Consider the following 25,877-nt stretch of genomic DNA (forward strand, 5'->3'; position numbering starts at 1 on the left):
TTGGAGGACTTTCTCCCTCCTTTTTCCTTCCCCCCCCCCTTTATTTTCTGTTTTTCCGGTAATGATTGCCTGGTCTATTTGGGTTCAGTTGGATGGGGGAGGGTTGTATTTGCTTGCTTGTTTTACACAATGCCAAAAATTTGATGGCAACGGTTGCGCTGTGGTAATGTTTATTGTACATTTGTGTGCCGTCAACAATAAAAATTGTTTAAACAGAAATGTATGTAACTAAGAAAAAAGAAACCAGAAATGGAATTGCGGGGCAAAAAAAAAATCAAAGATAAATACAGATAACAAAACCAACTACCTCACAGTAAGAGAGAAGGCATTTACATACTACAAGTAAACAAAATCAAAGGAAAACTATTGAGATTGAGTGTGTGGCTCAGTAGTGAATATGTAAATTAATTATTTTAATCCTGTAACTTGCTTTTACAAATGCCAAGGACTTGCAGCACCCCCTTGTATACAAAACCTTATACATATGGGGCCAGATTCTACCAAAAAAAATCAGCCCAGATACCACCAAGACGTCCACCAGAGGAGAGACCCACAACAAAATGCAAGCAAGAAAAAACAGTGGGACTGGATAAAAAGCTTTTTGTCCAGTCCCACTGTTTTTCTTGCTTTTCAGATTCTACAAGGGCCACTGCAAGTTAGGTGGCAGTAGCCACCCTACCACTGCCTAATTGAATTGGGTTTAAGTGGCATAATAATTGGTTGTGCCAATTAAACCCTTGTTAAAAAAAAAAAAAATGCCGCAAGGCAGCATCCGGGACCAGTATTGTTATGTTTATAATTGATAAATAGTTTTAAAAAAATAACAAACTTCTCATGGCCTTTAAGATACTGATCTAATTTCATCCAAGTCCTAAAAGATGTATTATTTTTCCTGGAAGGTTATCATGCATTTACATACATGACATAAATATGATCTTTGTTGATAGTCTGGTTGTGATACATTATGAAATATTTGCATTTTACTGCATTGTACTGTTTTGCATGCTTTGTTAAATGTCATTCAAATGTATTCAGTGTTTTGTTGGTTAAGTTGTTTTATGCATGTTCTGTAAATTAACAGTATACTTTTGCAAAATAAATATTTGTTCAGAGTCGGGAATTTTGGTTTGATCGTTCTGCGTTTCTGGTGGTACTAGGTGCAATTTAAGGGCGGGGAACAGCTTAATATGTGTTCAAAAAGGAAAGTGGCACGTCGGTCACGGGGGCAAGGGATGGCGTGTAAGGGACAGATTGGGGATGGAAAGGGACATAGAGGGGAGAGAGCAGAGTTGTTAAACTCTTGCTTCCACGTAAACCCATAGTCTCGCATGCACACCAGTCGCTCAAACATGCTTGCTCCGCTTCACCACACAAAGGGGCAAACCTACCCCGGCACATTCCTGCTGTGCCCTACCTCTGAGGATGCCCTTTTTGAGCCAGTTTTGCTGCCACTGCTCCTGCCCGTGGTATGCATGTGCACCTTTTGGTTTATATTATACAGACCACCCTAAGCTAATATAAGCTGCTTCGGTCCTGTAATCTTTGCACTGATAGGTTTAATTGCTGCATGGGATCCCTTCTCTCCAGTCTCCTTGAGAACTGCCTTGCTTAGAACTCAATGAAGTACAGCCTTTGCCCCTATTGGTCAAGTCTAGAGCCTCTAGCCTTGAACATAAGAATTCACACTACTGGGTCAGATCAGTGGTCCATTGTGCCCAGCAGTTTGCTCACGGGGCGGCCCTTAGGTCAAAGACCAGTGCCCTAACTGAGAATAGCCTTACCTGATTATCTTCTGGTTCAGCAGAACTTGTCTAATTTTGTCTTGAATCCCTGGAGGGCGTTATCCCCTATAACAGCCTCTGGAAGAGCGTTCCAGTTTTCTACCACTCTCTGGGTGACAAAGAATTTCCTTACGTTTGTACGGAATCTATCCCCTTTTAACTTTAGAGAGTGCCCTCTCCGTTCTCTTTACCTTGGAGAAGGTGAACAACCTGTCTTGATCTAATAAGTCTATTCCCTTCATTATCTTGAATGTTTTGATCATGTGCCCTCTCAGTCTCGTCTTTTCAAGGGAGAAGAGGCCCAGTTTCTCTAATCTCTCACTGTACAGCAACTCCTCCAGCCCCTTAACCATTTTAGTCGCTCTTCTCTGGACCCTTTTGAGTAGTACTGTGTCCTTCATGTATGATGACCAGTGCTGGATGCAGTATTCCAGGTGAGGGCGTACATGGCCCGGTACAGCGGCATGATAACCTTCTCTGATCTGTTCGTGATCCCCTTCTTAATCATTCCTAGCATTCTATTTGCCCTTTTCGCTGCTGCTGTGCATTGTGCGGACGGCTTCATTGGCTTGTCGACCAGTACTCCCAAGTCTCTTTCTTGAAGGGTCTCTCCAAGTACTGCACCGGACATCCTGTATTCGTGTATAAGATTTTTGTTACCAATATGCATCACCTTACACTTATCCACGTTAAATCTCATTTACCATGTCGCAGCCCATTTCTCGAGCGTGTTTATGTCCCGTTGCAGGTCTTCGCAATCCTCCTGCATCTTCACTACTCTGAATAACTTTGTATCGTCTGCAAATTTAATCACCTCACTCGTACTAATTTTCAGGTCGTTTATAAATATGTTGAAGAGCATGGGTCCAAGCACCGAACCCTGCAACACTCCACTCGTGACGCTTTTCCAGTCCAAGTATTGTCCATTTACCCCCACTCTCTTTCCTATCCGCCAGCCAGTTTTTAATCCATGTATTTCACCCTTGATTCCATGGCTCACAATTTTTCAAAGTAGTTGTTCATACAGAACCTTGACGAACGCCTTCTGAAAATTCAGATATATGATGTCGACCGGGTCACCCTTGTCTATCTGCATGTTTACTCCCTCGAAGAAGTGCAGCAAGTTCGTCAAGCAAGATCTTCCTTTGCTGAAGCCGTGCTTTGTGTCTGTCAAGGTGATCAATGATACGATCCTTTATCAGCTCCTCTACCATCTTTCCCGGTACCGAGGTTAGACTCACCGGTCTGTAGTTTCCCGGATCTCTCTTCAAACCTTTCTTGAAGATTGGTGTAACATTCGCCACTTTCCAGTCTTCCAGAATCCTTCCTGATTTGATTAACAGATTGGCTATTAGTTGAAGCAGTTCAGCTATAACCCCTTTCAGTTCCTTGATTACCCTCAGATGGATGCCATCTGGTCCCGGGGATTTATCGTTTTTAAGCCTGCATACCTCTTCTAGGCTGACCGTCAACCCTGTAAGTTTCCCGTCTTCGTTTCCTGCATATAGCCTGTCGGCTTCCGGTATATTGTGTATATCCTCTTCAGTAAATACAGACGCAAAAAATGTGTTCAGTTTGTCGGTGATGGCTTTGTCCTCCTTTAGCACTCCCTTTATTCCATGGTCATCCAATGGCCCCACCGCTTCCTTTGCGGGTCGTTTCCCCTTAATATATCGAAAGAATGGCTTAAAGTTTTTTTGCCTCCTTGGCTATTTTTTCCTCGTAGTCTCTTTTGGCCCCTCTTACCGCCTTATGGCACCTGCTTTGATGTTGTTGGTGCTTTTTCCAGATTTTGTCCGTTTTTTACCTTTTCCGTTCTCTCCAGTCTCCTTGAGAACTGCCTTGCTTAGAATTCAACAAAGTACATCCTTTGCCCCTATAGGTCAAGTCCAGAGCCTCTAGCCTTTATGGATAGTCCTCTGCATCCCACCCCTTAGGAAGAAAATCTCCATCTTGATTCTCAGCAAGGTTACATAAGCTGCCTCATCTCTCCCTGCAACTCTCTTCTCGTTTAACCAGTTCATCAACTTTAGCATTTGTCTGCATCTGTTCTTTGGAAGTCCTGTGAACTCAACAAGCCTTGCCAGTGGTGGTTGAGCTCGGTTCAGATGGGCTCATCCTGCCTGGGCAGAACTCTGGTTTCTATCTTCTAAAGCCGTGTTTCTCAATTCGGTCCTGGAGTACCCCCTTGCCAGTCAGGTTTTCAGGATATCCACAATGAATATGCATAAACTTGATTTGCATACAAATTTCTTTCTTTCATGCATATTCACTGGATATCTTGAAAACCTGACTGGCAGGGTCTGTCCTGGGAACTGGGTTGAGAACCACTGGCTTAGAAAGTACACGTGCTGTAACAATCGGCCATGAACTTTATTTAGAAATCATTTCGAACACCTCCAGCCATTCATTTTTCTCTGCTTCAAGGCTTTTCCCTGCAAAATATTATGCAAGCACCACAGTTCTACTCAATATTTTCCTCCCAAGGCTGGCAGTGATCCTGCTGCAGCCGTCTCCTACACAGCACTGTTGCATTTGAACTATAGGCAAAGAACGAGAAATGCTGGTTTCCCAGGTTCTTAAGTTCTCCCGCAGTGCAGGCAGAGCCAGACAAACCAGTAGAGAGAGAGGCAAGAGAGAAAGCACTAACGCAAGCCATTGCAGAAGGTGAAGGCCGTGGTGCTCCGAGCTGGTGCTTTGCTGTCTCATCTTCTAAGCCGGCCCTGTTGGTTTAATACTGGCAATGATAACTATGTTGATGCTCTCTAAAGACCTTGAGCATTTTGTGTGTTTTAATCCTGTACCAGCTCCTTATGTTATAAGCCTGCCTTATGAGCGGTCTGAGACCCTGATGGCCTACAGCCTGGCTGCCCTGTTGTCATCAGAAGCTAAGCAGGGGCAGGCCCAGCTAGTACCTAGATGGGGGACCACTGGGGAACAGTGTTCCCTCTAAGCGGGCGGGTGTTGTGAGCAAACTTTTTTCACTGTGAGCTAAAAATATCGGGCGCCAGCAAGTTATGAGCCAAATAAATATGTTGTCAAAGTTGCTGATACATGAGGACGAGGTATTCAAAGGAATTTTAGGCCTACACGCTAAATTAAATAACGTTAAATAATATTTTTAAGAACACAAAACAACGCATTAATTCTTGAAAGTACAAAATTCTTTATTTTTTTTTTTTTTTTTTACCAGAAAAACTCAAATTTATTTTAAAACAGTCTACAGAAATTGTAGGGATGAAATGATATCTTAATAAATGTTTTACAACAAATGTAGTTATGTCTGTTACATCCATATGTGTAAACTGTAAATTAAAAACAGTCCAGAAGACAATACGTTTGATGCTTTCAATTTCTAGACAATCTATCAATTCCAGCTTCTACACAAAAGTATAAATACATTAAAACAAAATATTGAAAACCATTTTATTGGGCACAAAGTTTGCCTTCAGTGAGAAGAGTTCACTCAATATGTTGTAGAATAATTGTTGTGAAACTGGAATGGAATCAATTCTTCACTCAAGTTAGATATCATCAATATCTTCATCATCATCCCCAAGAAGAGGCGGTCGGAGCGTACGCGAGTCCGGCTGCCTCTCCTTGTTGGCGAGCTGAGCGGACCGTCGGGATCGACCCCCCGCACCCCCTAGGTACGCCTCTGCAAGTCTTGCCTTGCCCGGATTTGCCGCTCTCTTCCGGTGTTACTCCCCCCCCCCCCCCCCGACTCTCCTCTCGCCGCCCTGCCATCTGCCGTACGCCTCTTCCGATCGCCCCTCTCCCTGCTCGCACCCCCACCCCGACGTCCGATTCCTCCCCCAGCCTCCCCTTACCTTTGCGACGCGTTACATGGACTGCCAGCTCGCCTGCCTGCAAGCACGTGTGTGCACTGTGACGAGAAACTTGTGCGCTGCGATGTAATATTTTGTGCGCCAGCGCACGCCAGCGCAGCTTAGCGGGAACACTGCTGGGGAATACCAGGTGCTGTAGAACACTAGAACGTAAGTATTATCATACTGGGACAGACCAAAAGTTCATCAAGCCTAGTATCCTGTTTCCAACAGTGGCCAATTCAGATCATAAGTTCTTGGCAAGATCACAAAACAGTGAAATAGATTTTATGCTGCTTAGCCCAGGAATAAATTGAATTTTCCTAAGTTCATTTTAATAATGGCTTAGAGCCTTTTTTTTTTTTTTTTTGGGGGGGGGGGAGGGTGAACTTGTTCAAACCATATTTAAACCCTGCTAAGCTAACTGCTTTTACCACATTCTCTGGCAATACATTCCAGAGTTCAAGTCCATTTGTTTTAAATTTACTACTTTATCCTTGTGCTTTTTGAAAGAGTAGCTACAAATAAACCCTTCCCTGGGTAGGCCTGCTCTTGTTATTGAAAGCTAAGCAGCATCAGTCCTGGCTAGTACCTGGATAGGGGGGGCACTAAGGAACACCAGGTGCTGCAGGGCCCTATGTTGATCACACACTGCACAGGAGAAGGCAATGGCAAACCCCTCCTGTACTCTGCCTTGAAACATCACAGGAAGGATTCCTCACTGCACACAGCCACAGGTCACTATACCTTGATATTAAGTGGCATGGCCACTGCTTTTCTATAACCTCTGTATAATGTGCATCCAATGGCTTATTTAATTTGAATTCTAATCCTATATAATAATACCCTTAGCGCGCATACGCACTTCAATTTTCGTGGCTCTGTACGTCTGTAGCTCCGTGGCCGGCAGAGAAATTGTAAAGCGTTTGCGTGCGCACATGAAGATTTGCTTCGAGTGGCGGTTTAACCTAATCCAGCAGCGGTTACTGTGTGCCGGTTGCCCTTCCCAATACAATGTGTGATTTAAAAAAAAGGTAGGGTGGGGCATGATAATTGACAGGGAGAGAGATTGAAAGAAAAAAAAAAACCACCAGACAGCGGATAAGGAGAGAGAGAGACGCACAGAAAAAAAGACAGACAGCGGCCAAGGAGAGAGAGAGACAGAAAGAAAGAAAGACAGACAGCAGCCTAGGAGAGAGAGACAGAAAGAAAGATAGACATGCAGCGGCCTAGGAGAGAGAGACAGAAAGAAAGAAAGACAGCGGCCTAGGAGAGAGAGACAGAAAGAAAGATAGACAGGCAGCGGCCTAGGAGAGAGAGACAGAAAGAAAGAAAGACAGCAGCCTAGGAGAGAGAGACAGAAAGAAAGATAGACAGCGGCCAAGGAGAGAGACAGCAAATAAAGAAAGACAGACAGCGGCCAAGGAGCGAGAGAGAGACAGAAAGAGAGAGAAAGACAGACAGTGGCCTAGCAGAGAGAAAGAGACAGAAAGAGAGAGAAAGAAAGAAACACCGGCCAAGGAGAGAGAGAGACAGAAAGAAAGACAGCGGCCTAGGAGAGAGAGACAGAAAGAAAGATAGACAGCGGCCAAGGAGAGAGACAGCAAATAAAGAAAGACAGACAGCGGCCAAGGAGAGAGAGAGAGACAGAAAGAGAGAGAGAGAAAGACAGACAGACAGTGGCCTAGCAGAGAGAAAGAGACAGAAAGAGAGAGAAAGAAAGAAACACCGGCCAAGGAGAGAGAGAGACAGAAAGAAAGACAGCGGCCTAGGAGAGAGAGAGACAGAAAGAGAGAGAAAGAAAGAAAGACAGCGGCCAAGGAGAGAGAGAGACAGAAAGAAAGAAAGACAGAAAGCGGCCAAGGAGAGAGAGAGAAAGAAAGACAGCTGCCAAGGAGAGAGACAGCAAAAAAAGAAAGACAGCGGCCAAGGAGAGAGAGAAAGAAAGACAGACGCACACATCTATTCTAGCACCCGTTAATGTAACGGGCTTAAAGACTAGTAAACAATAAAATCCCCAACTCGTCTGGCCCTGCTGTTTTGCTCCGTAGCTAGTATTCCAGCAAGAAAAAGAGAGGCAACGGTTAGCTGTATCAGGAATCAAGTCCAGAAAACAAGAGCAACACAATATCACTCAGTGGCATTGATAAAAGCAAACTTCGTATAATGTTGTGGATCAACATTTCCAGTCATTTGGATCTTACACATACTGTATGTCTAATGGGACCATTCATTTTTTTCCTCAAAACAGGACATCTATTAATTTTCAGTCCTTCCCGCCCTAGCCTCGCCCCGCCCCGCCCCTAATTTCTTCCATTCATTTTTCATGTAAACACAATATCTTATTAATTCATAATGGTAACCATAAAATTTTAAAAAACCCACAAAGCACACTGTATGCAGAGAAAATGTTAATTATTATTTATATTCAGGTTTCTTTCAAAGAGGTCAAGATAGATGACTTTAAAATATGCAATGTCACCTCAGTAACAACTATAGAAAAACAGACAAATATAGTGCAAAATATAGAGAGCAGATATAAATTCTCAAAACTGACATTTTGATCACTAAATTGAAAATAAAATCATTTTTACTACATTTGTTCTCTGGTGAGTCTCTGGTTGCACTTCCTTCTGACTGTGCATCCTTTAATTTCTTTCTTTCTCTCCATGCCCCCTTTCTTTCTTTCTCCCTGCCTCCTCAAGCCGCTGCTGATTTCTCCAAGCCACCGCTGCCACCGCAGCAACAGGCTAGGTGCATGCAACGACTGCACAAACCTCCCCCCCCCTTCCCGACATCAATTCTGACGTGTAAGAGGAACCCAGAACTTCCACTCCAACATAAGAATTGACATGGGGGGGGGAGGCTTTTGCAGTAGCTGCATGCACTTGATCTGTTCATGTATCGGCGTTGTTCCCGGGCGATAGACTTGCGTTGCCTTCGATGTTTTAGGCACCCCTGCTCTAGGTGGAGCACTGCAGTGGGTTGCTCAAAAACGGGACATTTCGGCGTCCCGAAGCTGTGTTTGGGGACAACGGGACAGGCTGCCTAAAAACGGGACGGTCCCATTCAGAATGGGACGTATGGTCATGTTATGTATGCCCAACATCCGAGGCACACTGGAATTATAAGGAAGGCACCGGTGGTCATGCAACTTTACTAACTTTAATATGCTTGGAGCAATTAGACTCTATGTGACTGCTGCTCCAGGAGCACTGATAATTCTTTGAGTGGCTGACTGCTGCAAGGAGCAAGTGAAGAGAAGAAGCACTAATGTTTACTTTGTAGCCGGAGGTTGTTAGCAGCTGTTCTTATGCAGACACAAACAAAAGGAACTGTGGAATTGATGACCTTGATGAAATCTTTATTTCAAAAAGGTGCAGATAAATTCCAAAATAAAACACAATATAAAAATATAAAACACACTAAAAGGTTTGCGGTATTGACCCGACATGGGCCGTGTTTCGGTCATAAAAGACCTTCTTCTGGGGTCTGGCACTTCTGTAAACCTCAAGTTAAGGTTGCAAATTGAGCAAACCAAAATACTGTGTGCGGCATTACTGCAAGACACACTAAACCACAGGTGTCAAACTCAAGGCCCGCGGGGCACATCCGGCCCGCCGGGTCGTTTTATGCGGCCCACGGTCCGATGCCCTGTGGCCGGCTCCCTCTTCCTCACAGCCGTAATGTGCGCAGAGCCGCGTCCCACTCCTCATTCAGAAGCATTCCTTCTGACGTCGTAACGTCGGAGAGAAGGCTTCTGGTTCAGGCAGGACGCACGAGGAGCCGCTGCACGCGGCTCCGTGCACACTACGGCTGCGAAAAGGAGGGACATGATCACAAAATGACACCTGGGGGCATCGGACCGTGGGCCGCCTAAAACGGCCAGGTTGGAGCCGGCCAGAAGGTTAGACACCCGCCGCACACAGCATGGAGGGAGGGAGAGAACAAAGGTAGGGGGAATGGTTTCATTTTCAAGGTAGTGTTTGAATTGTGTCAATTTTGAGCATTTTAATCTGCTGTCTTATCTTTTGCACTGCTCAGGAAGAAATATATTTGTTTCTTTTTCTCTGGGGGTTGTACTGCATGCAGAATCTTGAATCTTAGGGGGTTTAAAAATATATATATGCACAATGGAGATCCCTCATGATAGTGCACGCAACACTGGAGAGACGCATGGTGGGAGACTTGACTCTTGGCCCGGGTCGCAAATTTTGTCAGGTGTGGGAGCACTTCTGGCAGGACCTCACACCGCGTGCTCGCAGTAGACTTTTGAATCTTTAAGATTTTATTCCCACTCTCAGCTGTTGGACTGGCCATGGATTCCTGGGGAGGGGGAGGGGAGGGGAGGGGGGGATGGGAGGGGAACTGATTATATTGTTGAAAATGTTATTTCCTGAATGGTACTACTGTTTGTATTTACTTCTTACTGCTGGAATAATAAAAATCATTTAAACATTTTAAAAACAAAAAAAATATATATATATATTAGCACTTTTAGTTTTTGGTCCCGTATTTTCATAGAGGTTATCTGTGTTCTGGTAGGAATGAATGTTGTGAAGCATGCAGTGTGTTTTGTGTAGTTTAATTTTGTGGTGGACCATTACCATTATGTGTTAAGATTATATTGTGCGTCTAGGTCGGAGATTGCTGAACCTCCCAGACCTCAAATAGAAGTAAACGATGCAACTTTTATTGCAGCCACTGCACCCTGATCTGCAGATTTTAACGTATTGTCCACCGGTCCTTGACTCCTAAATCCATATCCTTGGTGGTGACTCTTAATGTGGATTTTATCATCATATAGCTGTAATTTGATCACTTTTCTCCTCAACAATGTATTTCCTGTCTAATTACTTCTCTTTCTTCTTCCCCTCTTGAAGTCAGTCAATTTGTACCTTTGCTTAATCTTTTGTAAACCGCATAGAACTTCACGGTATTGCGGTATATAAGCTGTTATTATTATTATTATTATTAATTTGGCTTATTCTTCCCAACATGCACTTATTATCCACGTTAAATTTCATCTGCCATTTGGATGCCCACGCCTTCAGCCTCCCAAGGTCTTCCTGCAGTTTTAAGACCTGTCCCTTTAACAACTCCTCTGCTCTGCTCTGGGCCCTCCCAACTCTGTGTCCACATCAGTTTCTATTTACTGAAATGAGGAAGAGGAAATGAAACCTGGCTTCCTGCTTGACTGCGCTTCACTAATGCCTATTAATGAAAGCTGGACATTCAGTCGAGACATGTGAGGGGACAGCGGGGAGCCTGCACCCTAGATCCCCCCGAGCAAGTAATACCCCTGGGAGTCTGTGGCAAGGTAAGAAGCAGGAGAGAGTCCCCAAAACGCACAGACAGGGAGACTGACAGAGTGAGGCAGACAATGAGAACAATTGGAGAGAGAGATTTTTAAGATTCAATACATTTTACTGGTTTGACAGTTTGCATATGTATTGACCAAGTGATAGATAAATTGATAGATCGGGGGAAAAGTTGTAAAGTAGAAGAATGACAATTCTAGGTAAGAAATAAAGGCAATTCCAGGGTCCGGTATTGTTTTTGATCAGATTATATGTCTGGCACTGCATGGACTGGCGAGCAGGGCTCAGCCAATTACAGATTAAAACACCGGAAACATAAAGAACCATGGGCTTGATTCACTAAGCGTGCCGATTGGTTTGCAACCCCCCCCCCCTTTGTGACCCGGTTTTACTCCGGCCCGATTCACTTACCTCTGTGCCGATCTGATACCGATCCGTGCATGCAAATTAGGGGGGATGGCATGCAAAGTAGGCAAGGACGCGATTCACCGCAGAAATCTTGCAAACCGACTGGGCTGGCCGATCAATACAAGACGCGACGGATGGGGACCGGTCACAAACGTCCTTTCCCACTGTCCTCGGCCTGAAATCCCGGCCCTGCAGCCCATCTCTGCTCTCTGCCCCTTCCACACGAACCCTGCTCTTGCCGCCCCGACTCTCCTGCTCTCCGCCGTCCTTCCCCGCAGTGTGAGCCCGTGGTTTTAAAGGGGGGCTGCACTGCGGGGAAGGGCGGCAGAGAGCAGGATAGTCAATTGCCTGCTTTAAACATCTTTTGTAACTTTTATGAGCAGCCTGCCACCAGGGATTGCCCTATTTCTGCCTTCTAACATCTCCTACTGAGCAGCTTGCCGCTGGGGATCACCCTTCCAGAGCAGGAGAGTTAAAAAAAACCCAACAAAACTCAACCCAAAGCCCAGCTAAAACGAACACCAAACGCATGCGCAGACCATCTACAGCAGGGGTGTCAAAGTCCCTCCTCGAGGGCCACAATCCAGTCAGGTTTTCAGGGTTTCCCCAATGAACATGCATGAGATCTATTTGCATGCACTGCTTTCCTTGTATGCTAATAGATCTCATGCATATTCATGGGGGGAATCCTGAAAACCCGACTGGATTGCGGCCCTCGAGGAGGGACTTTTGACACCCCTGATCTACAGGGAAAGCAGATGGTCTGCGTATGCGTCAGGATCGCACACTAACGATCCGTGTCGGCGGATGGGGGCGTTCCTCCGATCGCCCCCCCATTAGAATAGCATTGGTTGCAGAATCCACCGGACCTGCCCGGATCGGACACGGATCGGTCACGATTGGGCAGGTTAGTGAATCTAGCCCTATAATTCTGGATAGGAAAGATAAACTTTCTGGTCTATCAAGACGTTACCAAATCCACACAGGAAAGAAGAAAACAGTTTTTGTCATTAAGGCAAGAAACTAAGGGCATCTTTTACTAAGCTGCGTTAGGGCATGAATGCGTGGAATAGCGTACGCTGAATTGGCCCCCGCGCGCTAGACCTTAACGCCAGCATTGAGCTGGCATTAGTTCTAGCCGCGTAGCACACGATAATATCCTGCATGCGCTAAAAACGCTAGTGCACCTTAGTAAAAGGAGCCCTAAATCTCTGGGGGCGTCGTTCCTGCTTGTTTATCCGTGCGAGCGTAGTGAAGGACGCTCAGACTAAATATGTGGTTTTTTTCCTCCCAGAACAGCGTGAGGCCTTTGTGGAGCTGAAAAAAAACTGCCTCAAATTGACCGAGTGGAAAGTAAAGTAATTAGCAGAGTCTAGTGTTATGCGTATTCCTTAATCTTGTTGCTTTTTTTTTTTTTAATTCTTTATTTAAATTTTTCAAAACAACAATTCACAAGCGTAATCTTGTTCCATGAAATACAGAGAAAGAAAACAGGTTCCACCAAAGTAATATATCAAATTTGAACAAAACAATTCAAATTGAAAATTCAAAAATACATTTTTATCCCTTCCTTAGACCACTAAAAAGGGGTGTGATAATCATACACTAGTTGGAGACATAAATTTAAAGAATTTAACTTAAAGGAAAAGGCTTAATGAGGCACGGCCACCCTCCAATTTATTTTATTCCTTTCTACATCATACCTTGGTAATCCTTTAACTCTTAGTAATCTTTTTAACTTTTAGAAACTCCTTTAAATGTTCTGATGAAAAGAAAACATATTTGACTCCCAAATACCTTACCAAACATTTACAGGGGTAGGCTAGAAGAAATGTAGCACCCAATTTTAGAGTTTCTTGTCGTAGGGAAAGAAATTCTTTCCTTCGCTCCTGAGTCACTTTGGAAACATCTGGATAAATCCAAATACGTTGTGCCCCAAATAATTTTTGAGAATTTTTAAAGTATAATCTTAAGATCATATTTAAATCTTGCTCAAAAACAAAGGATATTAGAAGTGTAGATCTTGCAGTATCTGGATTCAAGGTTTGTTCCAAAAGAGCAGTAACATTGGCAAAGTCAATCTGTTCCTCTTGTCCATTATTTTTCTCTTGTTCAACATTTTTTTCCTGAGGAAATTTTTTGTTTGGCAAACAATAAATCTTATTTAAAGTAGGAATATTTTCAGGAGAAATTCCCAATTTTTCAATCAAATATCTTTTGAAGAAATCAATATCTTGTTGCTTATTGTTTAAATATCTTCTCAGTTTTTTTTCTGGCTTAATCCCCCCTCGAATTTTGCGGTCTAAGAAAGATTAAAGACTATTCTTCTTTTGTTTTTTTTAAATTCGAAATAACACTATACCTACTGTATTTCTGTAACAAGATGTTTATTTTCTTGTAATATATTTTGAAATTATAAATATGGAGGTTTGGGATCCTTATATTCAGAATTTTTCACCAAGATTACGAAGTTTGGTTATCAATGATTTATTATGAAAATTAGGTTTAATAATTACATTCCAGTTATTTATTTTAATTCCTTATTTTTGTCTACTTTCATCCAGGGGGAGGGATTTAATTTAGGGGGAACATAGTGGGTAGGGGATGGAATTAAGGGGGGTGTAGATAAGATTGAATTAATTTATATGGAAATTAAATTACAAAAGAATGATTTAAATTTGTATGAAATATTATTATTGTGATTCTTATTGTATTGAATGTATTTTTGTATTATCCTATTGTACTGATTATTTGATTCTTTCAGTAAAAATTGTTATACATATAATAACAATTTAAAAAAGATAAACTTTCATTCAACAGAGAAAGCAAACCCTAGGAGACAACTAGGGAGCAAACGCTGTGTGGTCCAATCCAATCCCGCTCAGGTTCCGAAGACCTGCCGAAAAAAGCCAGGTCTTAAGAGCAGATTTGAAGCGTGCGGATTGTTCCCCACGTATTATTACTGAGAGCGGTGTGGTAAAATAAAACAGATCGCGATGGCAAAGTGAGTCGATTGCGGAGCCCATCCCAGGCTCCGTGATAGACTTGTGTTGCTTTCACAATCTACTGGGCCGATCAGCCTTCCTCTCCCCGAGCTGGATAAGTTGCAGCTGTACTCACTCGAGGAACGCAGAGAGAGGGGTGACATGATTGAGACATTCAAGTATCTCACGGGCCGCATCGAGGTGGAAGAAGATATCTTCTTTTTCAAGGGTCCCGCGGCAACAAGGGGGCATCCGTGGAAAATCAGGGGCGGGAAACTGCACGGGGACACCAGGAAATTCTTTTTCACTGAAAGGGTGGTTGATCGCTGAAATAGTCTTCTACTTCAGGTTATTGAGGCCAGCAGCGTGCCTGATTTTAAGGCCAAATGGGATAGACACGTGGGATCTATTCACAGAGAAAGGTAGGGGAGGGTCAATGAGGTGGGCAGACTAGATGGGCCGTGGCCCTTATCTGCCGTCTATTTCTATGTTTCTATGAGCGCCATCCGGCCCCTAAAAAATGGTTGCCATTAGAGAATCTGGGCCTATTAACTGGCAATATTCAGTGGAAAATGGTGGCATAGTGAGGGTGAGGGCGGTGGCGCCCCTCCCAATCCCCCTGCCGTGCGTACGCCGCCTTCTCTTCCGCCGTCCCTTTTAAATTTTCCAGGCGCAAGCAACCTCACAGATTTGCTGCCTGCGTCGTGTCGGCTCTCCCTCTGATGTCACTTCCGAGGCGCGGTACGAGGGGAGGGAAGGTGAACATGCACACGGCATGGGGGGGGGGTAGAAAGGAGCAAGGGAGGGGTGAAAATGGTTGCCGGCGCTCCTACCAAGGCCGCGCCTGGGATAGATCGCTCTCCCTCCTCACTGGTGATAAAACATCTGAAGATTGCCGGATAGCCATTTAAGAGCCATTGAATTGGCCAGGAACCATTTATGGCCAGTTAAATGGTTTTAAATATCAGGTGGTATATATTTATGTTTTTTAAAATCTTTATATACTGCATATACAACCTAAAAGGATCAAAGTGGAACTCAATTCAAATTATGAAAAGAACTCCATTTAAAATAGAAAAGAAAAAAAAAGAGAAAAGAAGAACCCCCCCCCAACAACATAGTAACATAGTAGATGACGGCAGATAAAGACCCGAATGGTCCATCCAGTCTGCCCAACCTGATTCAATTTAAAAAATTTTTTTTCTTCTTCTTAGCTATTTCTGGGCGAGAATCCAAAGCTTTACCCGGTACTGTGCTTCCAACTGCCGAAATCTCTGTTAAGACTTACTCCAGCCCATCTACACCCTCCCAGCCATTGAAGCCTTCCCCTGCCCATCCTCCTCCAAACGGCCATACACAGACACAGACCGTACAAGTCTGCCCAGTAACTGGCCTAGTTCAATCTTTAATATTATTTTCTGATTCTAAATCTTCTGTGTTCATCCCACGCTTCTTTGAACTCAGTCACAGTTTTACTCTCCACCACCTCTCTCGGGAGCGCATTCCAGGCATCCACCACCCTCTCCGTAAAGTAGAATTTCCTAACATTGCCCCTGAATCTACCACCCCTCAACCTCAAATTATGTCCTCTGGTTTTACCATTTTCCTTTCTCTGGAAAAGATTTTGTTCTACGTTAATACCCTTTAAGTATTTGAACGTCTGAATCATATCTCCCCTGTCTCTCCTTTCCTCTAGGGTATACGTATTCAGGGCTTCCAGTCTCTCCTCATACGTCTTCTGGTGCAAGCCTCCTATCATTTTCGTCGCCCTCCTCTGGACCGCCTCAAGTCTTCTTACGTCTTTCGCCAGATACGGTCTCCAAAACTGAACACAATACTCCAAGTGGGGCCTCACCAATGACCTATACAGGGGCATCAACACTTTCTTCCTTCTACTGACTATGCCTCTCTTTATACAGCCCAGAATCCTTCTGGCAGCAGCCACTGCCTTGTCACACTGTTTTTTCGCCTTTAGATCTTCGGACACTATCACCCCAAGGTCCCTCTCCCCGTCCGTGCATATCAGCTTCTCTCCTCCCAGCATATACGGTTCCTTCCTATTATTAATCCCCAAATGCATTACTCTGCATTTCTTTGCATTGAATTTTAGTTGCCAGGCATTAGACCATTCCTCTAACTTTTGCAGATCCTTTTTCATATTTTCCACTCCCTCTTCGGTGTCTACTCTGTTACAAATCTTGGTATCATCTGCAAAAAGGCACACTTTTCCTTCTAACCCTTCAGCAATGTCACTTACATACATATTGAACAGGATTGGCCCCAGCACCGAACCCTGAGGGACTCCACTAGTCACCTTTCCTTCCTTCGAGCGACTTCCATTAACCACCACCCTCTGGCGTCTGTCCGACAGCCAGTTTCTGACCCAGTTCACCACTTTGGGTCCTAACTTCAGCCCTTCAAGTTTGTTCAACAGCCTCTTATGAGGAACTGTATCAAAGGCTTTGCTGAAATCCAAGTAAATTACATCTAGCATATGTCCTCGATCCAGCTCTCTGGTCACCCAATCAAAAAATTCAATCAGGTTCGTTTGGCACGATTTACCTTTTGTAAAGCCATGTTGCCTCGGATCCTGTAACATTTCTAATACATAATATCCTATAGTATAATCTCGTTATAACGGACTTCAAGGGACCTGGCAAAACAGTCTGTTATATCCAGAGTTGCATTTTTTAAAAAAACTTTATTTAGGTCATCTTGAAACAACGTACAATCGATGAACAACAGTCACTGCACAAACATATCAGCAACATCTATAACAAAACTCAGCAAAACATTGGTATGGCATGAAATGATTGCAAAACCGGAACACTAAAAGATGTTCTAAGTATAAATTGTATGTTTAATAATGCGTTTTATGAAATATTTATGTTCAGATAATTGTATTGCATTGTCAAAGTTTAAAAATCAATAAAGATTTAAAAAAAAAAAAAAAGATGTTCTAATCTAAAGCATTATGTCATACTGTACTGGAAAGAAAAATACTGTCATTTTCTTCTGGGCTGCATTTTGATACTGTATCACCGGCACGCCATACGCCTGTAGGAGGAGCCTGAATGTCCGTTATAGCATAACAAAACTACAGCTAAAAGCGGCTCTGGGGACCAAATTGGTTGTCCGTTATATATGAAAGTCCGTTATATGCGATGATTTTCTATATGTTTATAATGGTGCACGACCGGGACCAGCGGACCTCGTCCGCTATAGATGAGGTTCCGTTATAAGCGAGTCCGTTATAATGAGATTATACTGTATAATATCCAAATTAATAAATTAAATTAAAAATTAATTAATTAATATAAATTTAATAGTTATAAAATATATAAACGTTTCCTTGTTTTGATTTATTTGCCTTGGTTTCTCGGTTAATTTATAACATTTTTATTGAAGAAATCAGTAAATATACAATATTATAATACAATAAAATAGTCATTAAATTAAAATTCATCATATTAATTTCCATCAAATATCTTTCATTTCTTCAAAATATATTTCCAAAATACCCATTCCATCTCTCAATACCTTCCCCCTAATTCCTACCTCCCTTCCCTTTTCCTATTGACCTCTCCCCCCTATCCTCCCCCCAAATTTAGTTTATAACTTTTTTATTGAAAGAATCATGCTAAACCCCCCAAACCCAATGAAAGTTGACAAAAATAAAGAATAATAAAAGTAAAGAACTGGAATTTTAGATAAATAATCGTAGCTTCAATGTAAATCATTAAGAATTAAACTTCTTGCCTTAGCTGAAAGATTCTGAATATACGGATCCCAAATTTCCATAAACATACGAATTTTCTCAGTTAAAACAAAAGAGAGAGAGGGGACCAGTTGCGTGAATGGAAGAATGTTTGCTATGTGCGTCCCCCTCCCGATCTTTTCATGTGTTTTGCATCAGATTCATATGTGAAGAGCACAGAAAGATGGATCGTTTAAACTTGGAACATGGGGCCTCTGTGAATGGTGTGTTTGCTGATTTCGATGATGTCGGGGCAGGAATGGCGGATGGGATGCCGGTTCCAGAGGGCGCTGAGGCGCAGGTGAGTCCTTTCCTCCTTCGATTATACACAATAAAGAAGATAAGGGAGACCCACTGAAACAACTCCAAAATAACAAAAAAGATCCCACTGTTCAAAGCATAAGGTGTAAAAAAAGGGGGAGGAAAAGGATCTCAGAAACCTCAGCCGGGTCTGACAAGGTTCCATGATTCATTCATTGATTCCCAAAAACCTCCCCTTCATTTTTTATTCTATTTCTTTCTTCAAGTAGGTTTCTGAGATCCTTTTCCTCCCTTTTCTTTTTAACTCCTTATGCTTTGAATAGGTGGATCTTTTCGTTACTTTCCTCCTCCCCATATGGCTCTAGAAAAAGGAGAACGGATTGAGACATCCGGGTTTTACTTCCATTGACAACAATGGAAGTAAGGAGGACAGATAGAGACTTCTGGGTTTTACTTCCACTGAAAACAATGGAAATAAAACCTGGATGTCTCAATCTGTCCTCTTTTTTCTGGACTTATACACACTACTAGGGAGTCGATAATGAGTATTGCCGTATTTGCAGTTATGTGTGGCATCAATCCTTTATAATGATTCCAGTTCCGCAAGGGAAGAGATTTGAACTCACCACGGGTACAAACTGTGACTCCCAGGGGGTGGTATATTGCGTGATCTGTCCTTGTGGTTTATTATATATTGGCCAAACCAACAGAAAGATCAAAACACGTATTATAGAACATCTTAGTAATATCCGCAGGGGCAGAGTGTCCGCCCCCCTGGTAGATCATTGGTTGAAGGAGGATCATTCATTACAGGATCTTAAGTACACAGTGTTAATCCATATTAAACAATTTGAGGGTGATATATGTAAACTTTTATTACAAAAAAAAACAACGGTTTATTTATAATTGGAATACTTGATCACCTAATGGTTTAAACTCTGAGATTGAATGGTTAAATTTATAAAGAAGTGTCTGAGATCCTCGGGTTTTGCGTCATTTCCGTTTTGGTATTTTAGTGGGGTTTTGTAGCATATATAACCGGGTGTTGGTTGCCCGTCTTAGTCAGTTCCTGTTCCGGTGCCGTCCCCGGTCTAGTTCGCCTAAGCAGGTATGTTTAAGATTAGCTTCAATGGTTTATGAAAGTATGATTAAAAGGATAAAATTACAACGATTCAGATGTTTATTTATATATAGGTTTTAATTAGGATTTTTAATTTTAGTTTTTATCGTAGACCCCTCCTGAAGAAGAATACGAAACTCGAGTCGGGGGGGCCAGGCATTGAACTAATATGTAATTTGGCACTTTAATGCACCATTTGCACCATTTCCTTTAATTGCACAATTTGCACACGATTCTTACAATCGCTGGGATTTTGATCGTACATCACCCTGCCGTTTTAATGATAGCAGCAGGAGTATAAAGTGGATACGGCCAGTCACAACAGGCCTTGTGGGTTTTTTCCCCAGCGTGTTTGGATACTGAATCATTGTATCCGAGGATGGAATATTTTTATTGTTATTTTTCTGTAAGATATGAATTAGAGCTGTGATACAATAAGGAAAAAATATATATCTCTTTTTTTCTGGAGCCATAGGGTAACCCTACACACACACACATTTGCTGTTTCCTGGGAACAAATGAGTTTTCCACCTTGAAGAACTGACGCAGTAGAAAGATCGCATGGTCTTGCTCTCTGTTCTGAAAGTGAAGTGATTGAGGCCAGCAGCGTGCCTGATTTTAAGGCCAAATGGGATCGACACGTGGGATCTATTCACAGAGAAAGGTAGGGGAGGGTCATTGGGGTGGGCAGACTGGATGGGCCGTGGCCCTTATCTGCCGTCTATTTCTATGTTTCTATGAGCGCCATCCGGCCCCTAAAAAACGGTTGCCATTAGAGAATCTGGGCCTGTTAACTGGCAATATTCAGTGGAAAACGGTGGCATAGTGAGGGTGAGGGCGGTGGCGCCCCTCCCAATCCCCCTGCCGCGCGTACTCCGCCTTCTCTTCCGCCGTCCCTTTTAAATTTTCCAGGCGCAAGCAACCTCACAGATTTGCTGCCTGCGTCGTGTCGGCTCTCCCTCTGACGTCACTTCCGAGGCGCGGTACGAGGGGAGGGAAGGGGAACACGCACATGGCATGGGGGGGGGGCAGAAAGGAGCAGGGGAGGGGTGAAAATGGTTGCCGGAGCCCCTACCAAGGCCGCGCCTGGGACAGATCGCTCATGCAGTGTTTGTCCTCCCGTGCTGGACATGAGAGCACGGGAGGGAGGCTGGCTAATTCCTGCAGTCAACGCTCAGCCCATATATTCAGGGCAGAGCCATTTCTGTTGAGTGGCATTGACTAATTTTGGCTGGCTAGCTCGATTTTAAGCACTGGCCAATTAAGTTATAGCGGCCAAATGTGGACTAGCTATTTGGGCGGCCCAATTTGGCCACTAAACTTGGCTAGTCGGTGTTTAAAACTGGCAGCTATCGTGCAAAATAGACGGCTTAGCTACTAAGGGGGAAATTCTACAAACAGCATCTAAACGTAGGCGCCAGTAGGCATGTCTTTTAAAGGACGTGTCCGGGGAGATCCAGACATCTAGCAACCCTACTCATGCCTGTTTTCATCATTCCCTCTCTAAGAAGCTCCCGAAACCCCTACTTTGTCTGATTAGATTGTTAGCTCTACTGAGCAGGGACTGTCTCTTGAATGTATAATGAGTAGTAATTCATTCCAGGGAATAAACTTGGTTCCCGGTTCCCATGTGATCAGTTGATTCCATATTGCTCTCCTAAGCATTGCACTCTTCCCAAATGACGATCCACAGTGGATCCGATATTCAAAAACTCAAAACCGAGCAACAGCTTGTGCCGGCCCACATTTGAGGAATTCAGTCCTTAAAGCGTGAAGGACTACCTAGCCTAGCAGAACATTGGCTGTTTGCATTTTAAAGCTGGTCGGTGGCTTTTATTTCGTAATATCCAGGCCTATTTTATGTAACGAGAGTTGGGGATATCCATCTTCTGTCCTTCTGGAATGTCTGGAAACAGTATTGGTGATGGATTCAGTATGGCTGTTTATAAATGAGTTAGAATGTGTTTCTGTCTATTTTAGGGTTGTTTGGGGTTTTTTTTTAATTTAAGGGGGCAGGAGGTGCTCCTGCCTGCTTAAATCACACTCAGTGGTCTGGCCCCTGAATATCGGCTCTAACTGCAGAAGGTGAAACTGGGTACTGGAGGGGCATTCTGAGAGTGGAGTTGGGGAAGAGTTTGGAGATATGTGGGTTCCAGTGATATTTAACGGTGGTGACTAGGTAGGACGACTCCTGCACTGTTTTGCTGGAGAAGAAGTCAAGATGGATGGGGGCATCGAGGTGGAAGGGGTTCCGGGTGGGAAAGGATTGGATTGGAAAAGGGGGGCTTTGAGTTGGAGCCAAATTGGAAAAGGGGGCTTTGAACGGAAGGGTTGGATCGGAAAGAGGAAGGGGGGGTCTCGGCTGAATATTGAGCTGCAATACTCAGATAGCCCCAGATGTTCAATGGTACTGTCCGGATATGGCTTAGCACTGAATATCCAAGTCTAATTTAGCTGGTGATGGTCAGCTTTTAAATGCTGACCACTTCAGATTGAATATTGACTGGACATATGTTTTGTTGCATGTTATATTCTCCCACCTGGGGCTTTGGGAGGACATGACATTTATTTTTTAATATTTATATACTACTTATGGCCTAAGTGGTTTACATTCAGGCACTCGAGCATCCCTTTCTGTCCCAGTGGGCTCACACTCTATCTAATGTACCTGGGACAATGGGGGATTAAGTGACTTGTCCAGGGTCGCAAGGAGCAGCATGGGATTTGAACCTGCAGCCCCAGGGTGCTCTAACCCCTGCACCACACGCTCCTAATGAAAATAAATCTCTTTTTATTAATATTTACACATCTAGGCAATCACTGAGAATATCATAAGGACACGAAGCAAAGGGAAACCTTAATGTCAGTAATACTGATACATAAAAATAATCACCGGGAGGCTTCAGAGCTGCACGTCCTTTTTTTTTCCCCACACTGGACCTCACCAGGCCCTTTCTACATCTGTTCTCTACCCAGATTGACAATTTCCTCGATCCCAACCAAGACTACAACGAGGAGGAGGAGGAGCAGAAGTACTTTCGCCGTAAGCGCCTCACCGTTATCAAGAACGTCGTCTCCGCCAGTGTGGGCGGCATGCTGACCTACGGCGTATACCTTGGTACGTTCTCAGCATCACAGCATAGCCTGAGTACCGCTAAGGTCCAAGTTTTGAGGGTACTTGTATAACTGGGCCCCTACACTTAACACATCACATAAGCACATGACTGCTGAAAACAGTGGCTGATATGCACATAAATCCCATGTAAGTGGTGTCACATGTAAGGGTAAGGGGGAGGTGTAGCGATTTTTCGTGCCACTTGCTTGTCTCCAGTCATTTCCGACTATACGCTTAAAGACAAGTACACTGTTTTTAGTCCATTTCTTTATTTGTGTACCTTACATCAACTGGACCCCTGAGGAAGGCGTGTTCGCCGAAACATAGACCATATAGGATCCGGTTGGACTATTATATTTGTATTTTTATGGTTTTATTGTGAAAGAGCGTATTATCCCAGGACAAGCAGGCAGCATATTCTTTATGCATGGGTGACGTCACCGACGGAGCCCTCGGTACGGACCTTTTTAACTAGAAAGTTCTAGTTGGCCGCACCGCGCATGCACGAGTGCCTTCCCGCCCGACGGAGGAGTGCGTGGTCCCCAGTTTCTTCGTTTCCGCGGAGCGAAGAAGACGCGTGTGTTTTTTCAACGGCCGTTGAACTCACTTTTTGCCTTCCCGCTCGCGAATTTTTGTACTTTTTCTTTCTTTTTACCTTCGGGTTTCTTTTTTCTTTGATTTAAAAAAAAAAAAAAAAAAACTTCAATTTTTTTTACCCTTTTTTCGACTTTGTCCCGGTGGGGCCTGTTGCCATTATACAGGCCTCGGGGTTCGATTTTGCAGAGGCTGTTTTCCCCTTCATGCCCCCGCAAGCCGGTTTTAAGAAGTGCCAGCGGTGTGCACGCCCGATCTCCCTCACTGACCCACACAATTGGTGTTTACAGTGTTTGGGTCCGGAGCATCGGGCGGACTCCTGCACCCGCTGTGCCACTCTTAAAAAGCGGACGCTTAAAAATCGGCAAATCCAACAAAACCTTTTGTTCGGCACCGGGTCGACGATGGACTCCTCGGCATCGACAGTGGTACCATCAAAATCGGCACCGTCTACTTCGACGCCACCCGACCCCGCATCGGCGCCACTGGCGCCAGGTAAGCCGGCTAAGAAGCCTCCCTCTACCCTCGAGCGTCCACCAGCCACAATGGCGACACCGACCTTGCCGGCCTCGCGCCGACCCCGAAAGCGCTCCGCCCCGATTTTGGTGAGTGCCTCGTCATCGGCCTCCTCATCGCCGGGACGTGGAGCGGCACCTAAGGAACCGAAGCAAAAGAAAGCGGTTCCGGTGCCACCCCTGGATGACCGTATTGCGGCCATCCTCCAAGTTCAACTACAGGAACAGCTGCAGCATCAACTCCAGCACCTGTTACCTACTATCCTGGCACCGCTCCTTTCGGTACCAGACCGGCCCGAGCCCCGTACCGAGCCACCGGTATCCACCCCATCGGTACCAATTAACACCTCCATGCCGATTCTTTCGGCTGAGCAACTTCATGCCCATCCTGTGGTTCACTCCCATACCACTACGGATCCACCTCGGGACCGGGCAGGGCACCATTCTTCCCGGGACCGGGATCGACGCCGGTCCTCTTCTCCCGGTACCGTTTCGGTGCGCTCTGGAAAGTCTTTATCCAAGACTCACCATACCGCACCTTCCACCCCGGTGTCTCGGCATGCACACCCAGAGGTCCGGGACCCAGACTTATGGGAAGAGTCCCCCCCCCGGTACCGAGGAGGATCTCTCCTCATCTGATGAGGATCCCTCAGCACCCGATGCCACCTCCAAACCTGAGCAATCCTCATTCTCAAAGTTCCTCAGGGAGATGTCTGCAGCTTTATCCCTCCCTCTGGAATCAGACTCCAAAAAATCTCAAGCCTTCCTGGAGGCTTTGGATTTTGAACAACCTCCTAAGGAGTTTCTTAAGCTACCCGTACACGACATCCTACGGGAGACCTTTTACAAGAATTGGGAGAACCCCCTTACAGTACCTGGGGCCCCCCGCAAGCTGGATAACCTCTATCGAGTCATTCCAATTCCTGGGTTCGATAAGTCCCAATTGCCCCATGAGTCCCTTCTTGTTGAATCCACCTTAAAGAAGACTCAGGGCTCCAGTGTCTATGCCTCCACCCCTCCTGGCAGAGAGGGTAAAACCATGGACAAGTTTGGCAAGAGGCTCTATCAGAATGCCATGCTGGCCAACAGGGCGAACAATTATTCCTTCCATTTTTCATTTTACATGAAACACTTGGTTCAACAGCTGTCCGCCCTCCAAAAATATCTCCCGGAGAGAAAGGTTCCACTTTTTCAGCAACACATCTCTGGTCTCCTTCAGTTACGAAAATTTATCGTCCGCTCTATCTATGATTCATTCGAGCTCACCTCCCGTGCCTCTGCCATGGCCGTAGCCATGCGCCGCCTAGCCTGGCTGAGAGTCTCAGATTTGGACATTAACCACCAGGATCGTCTGGCCAACGCCCCCTGTCTTGGGGACGAACTTTTCAGAGAGTCCCTGGATTCCACCACCCAGAAACTCTCTGCACATGAAACCAGATGGGACACCCTGATTAAACCCAAGAAAAAGGCTCCGCCTGCCCGTCCTTTCAGGCCTCAATCCTCCTACCAGCGTAGGTTCTCAGCCAGGCCACTCAATCCGCCTTCCCAACAATCTCGGCGGCCCCGACAACACCAACACCAGGCACAGGCTCGTTCTCAGTCCAATCAACCCAACAAGCCTCTTCCTCCTGCTAAACCTTCTCAGCCCTTTTGACTCTTCTCTCCAGGGCATAGCCAGTCTTCCACCTTCGCTACCTCTTCCACAACCAATCGGAGGTCGTCTCCTCATATTCTTCAGCCGTTGGGAGGTCATCACATCGGACCAGTGGGTCCTCAACATCATCCACCACGGCTACTCTCTCAACTTCCAGACTCTTCCACCAGACAACCCTCCCGTAGAGTCTGCTTCTCACTCCTCCCAAACCCCCCCTCCTCCTGAGGGAGGTTCAATCCCTCCTTCTTCTCAATGCCATCAAAGAAGTACCTCTGGAACAAAGGGGTCAGGGATTCTACTCCCGCTACTTCCTGGTACCCAAAAAGACGGGAGACCTCCGTCCCATTCTCGATCTCAGGGACCTCAACAAGTATCTCGTCAAGGAGAAATTCAGAATGCTCTCCCTTGCCACGCTTTATCCTCTTCTTTCTCAACACGACTGGCTATGTTCCCTGGACCTCAAGGAGGCCTACACTCACATCCCAATCAATCCGAATTCACGCCGCTACCTGCGGTTCCAGGTACAACACCGCCACTATC

The 25,877-nt window shown here is 44.7% G+C and overlaps 1 protein-coding gene across 3 annotated transcripts in view; it reads left to right on the forward strand.

Moving 5' to 3' along the window:
- Window positions 1-25,877, forward strand: part of UNC93B1 (unc-93 homolog B1, TLR signaling regulator) — a 74,583-nt gene that overhangs the window by 14,068 nt on the left and 34,638 nt on the right. Inside the window, exons 1-3 of one of the 3 annotated variants that reach the window (XM_033920186.1) lie at window positions 10,765-10,928; window positions 18,238-18,379; window positions 22,436-22,577. In XM_033920186.1, the coding sequence (XP_033776077.1) occupies window positions 18,263-18,379; window positions 22,436-22,577 (259 nt within the window). In that variant the 5' untranslated portion in view covers window positions 10,765-10,928; window positions 18,238-18,262. Of the gene's footprint in view, window positions 1-10,764; window positions 10,929-18,237; window positions 18,380-22,435; window positions 22,578-25,877 lie in introns of those variants that run through there. The other 2 variants (XM_033920185.1, XM_033920188.1) reach the window with 2 other exon arrangements.

Source organism: Geotrypetes seraphini, chromosome 14, assembly GCF_902459505.1.
Source record: "Geotrypetes seraphini chromosome 14, aGeoSer1.1, whole genome shotgun sequence".
Classification (NCBI taxonomy): domain Eukaryota; kingdom Metazoa; phylum Chordata; class Amphibia; order Gymnophiona; family Dermophiidae; genus Geotrypetes; species Geotrypetes seraphini.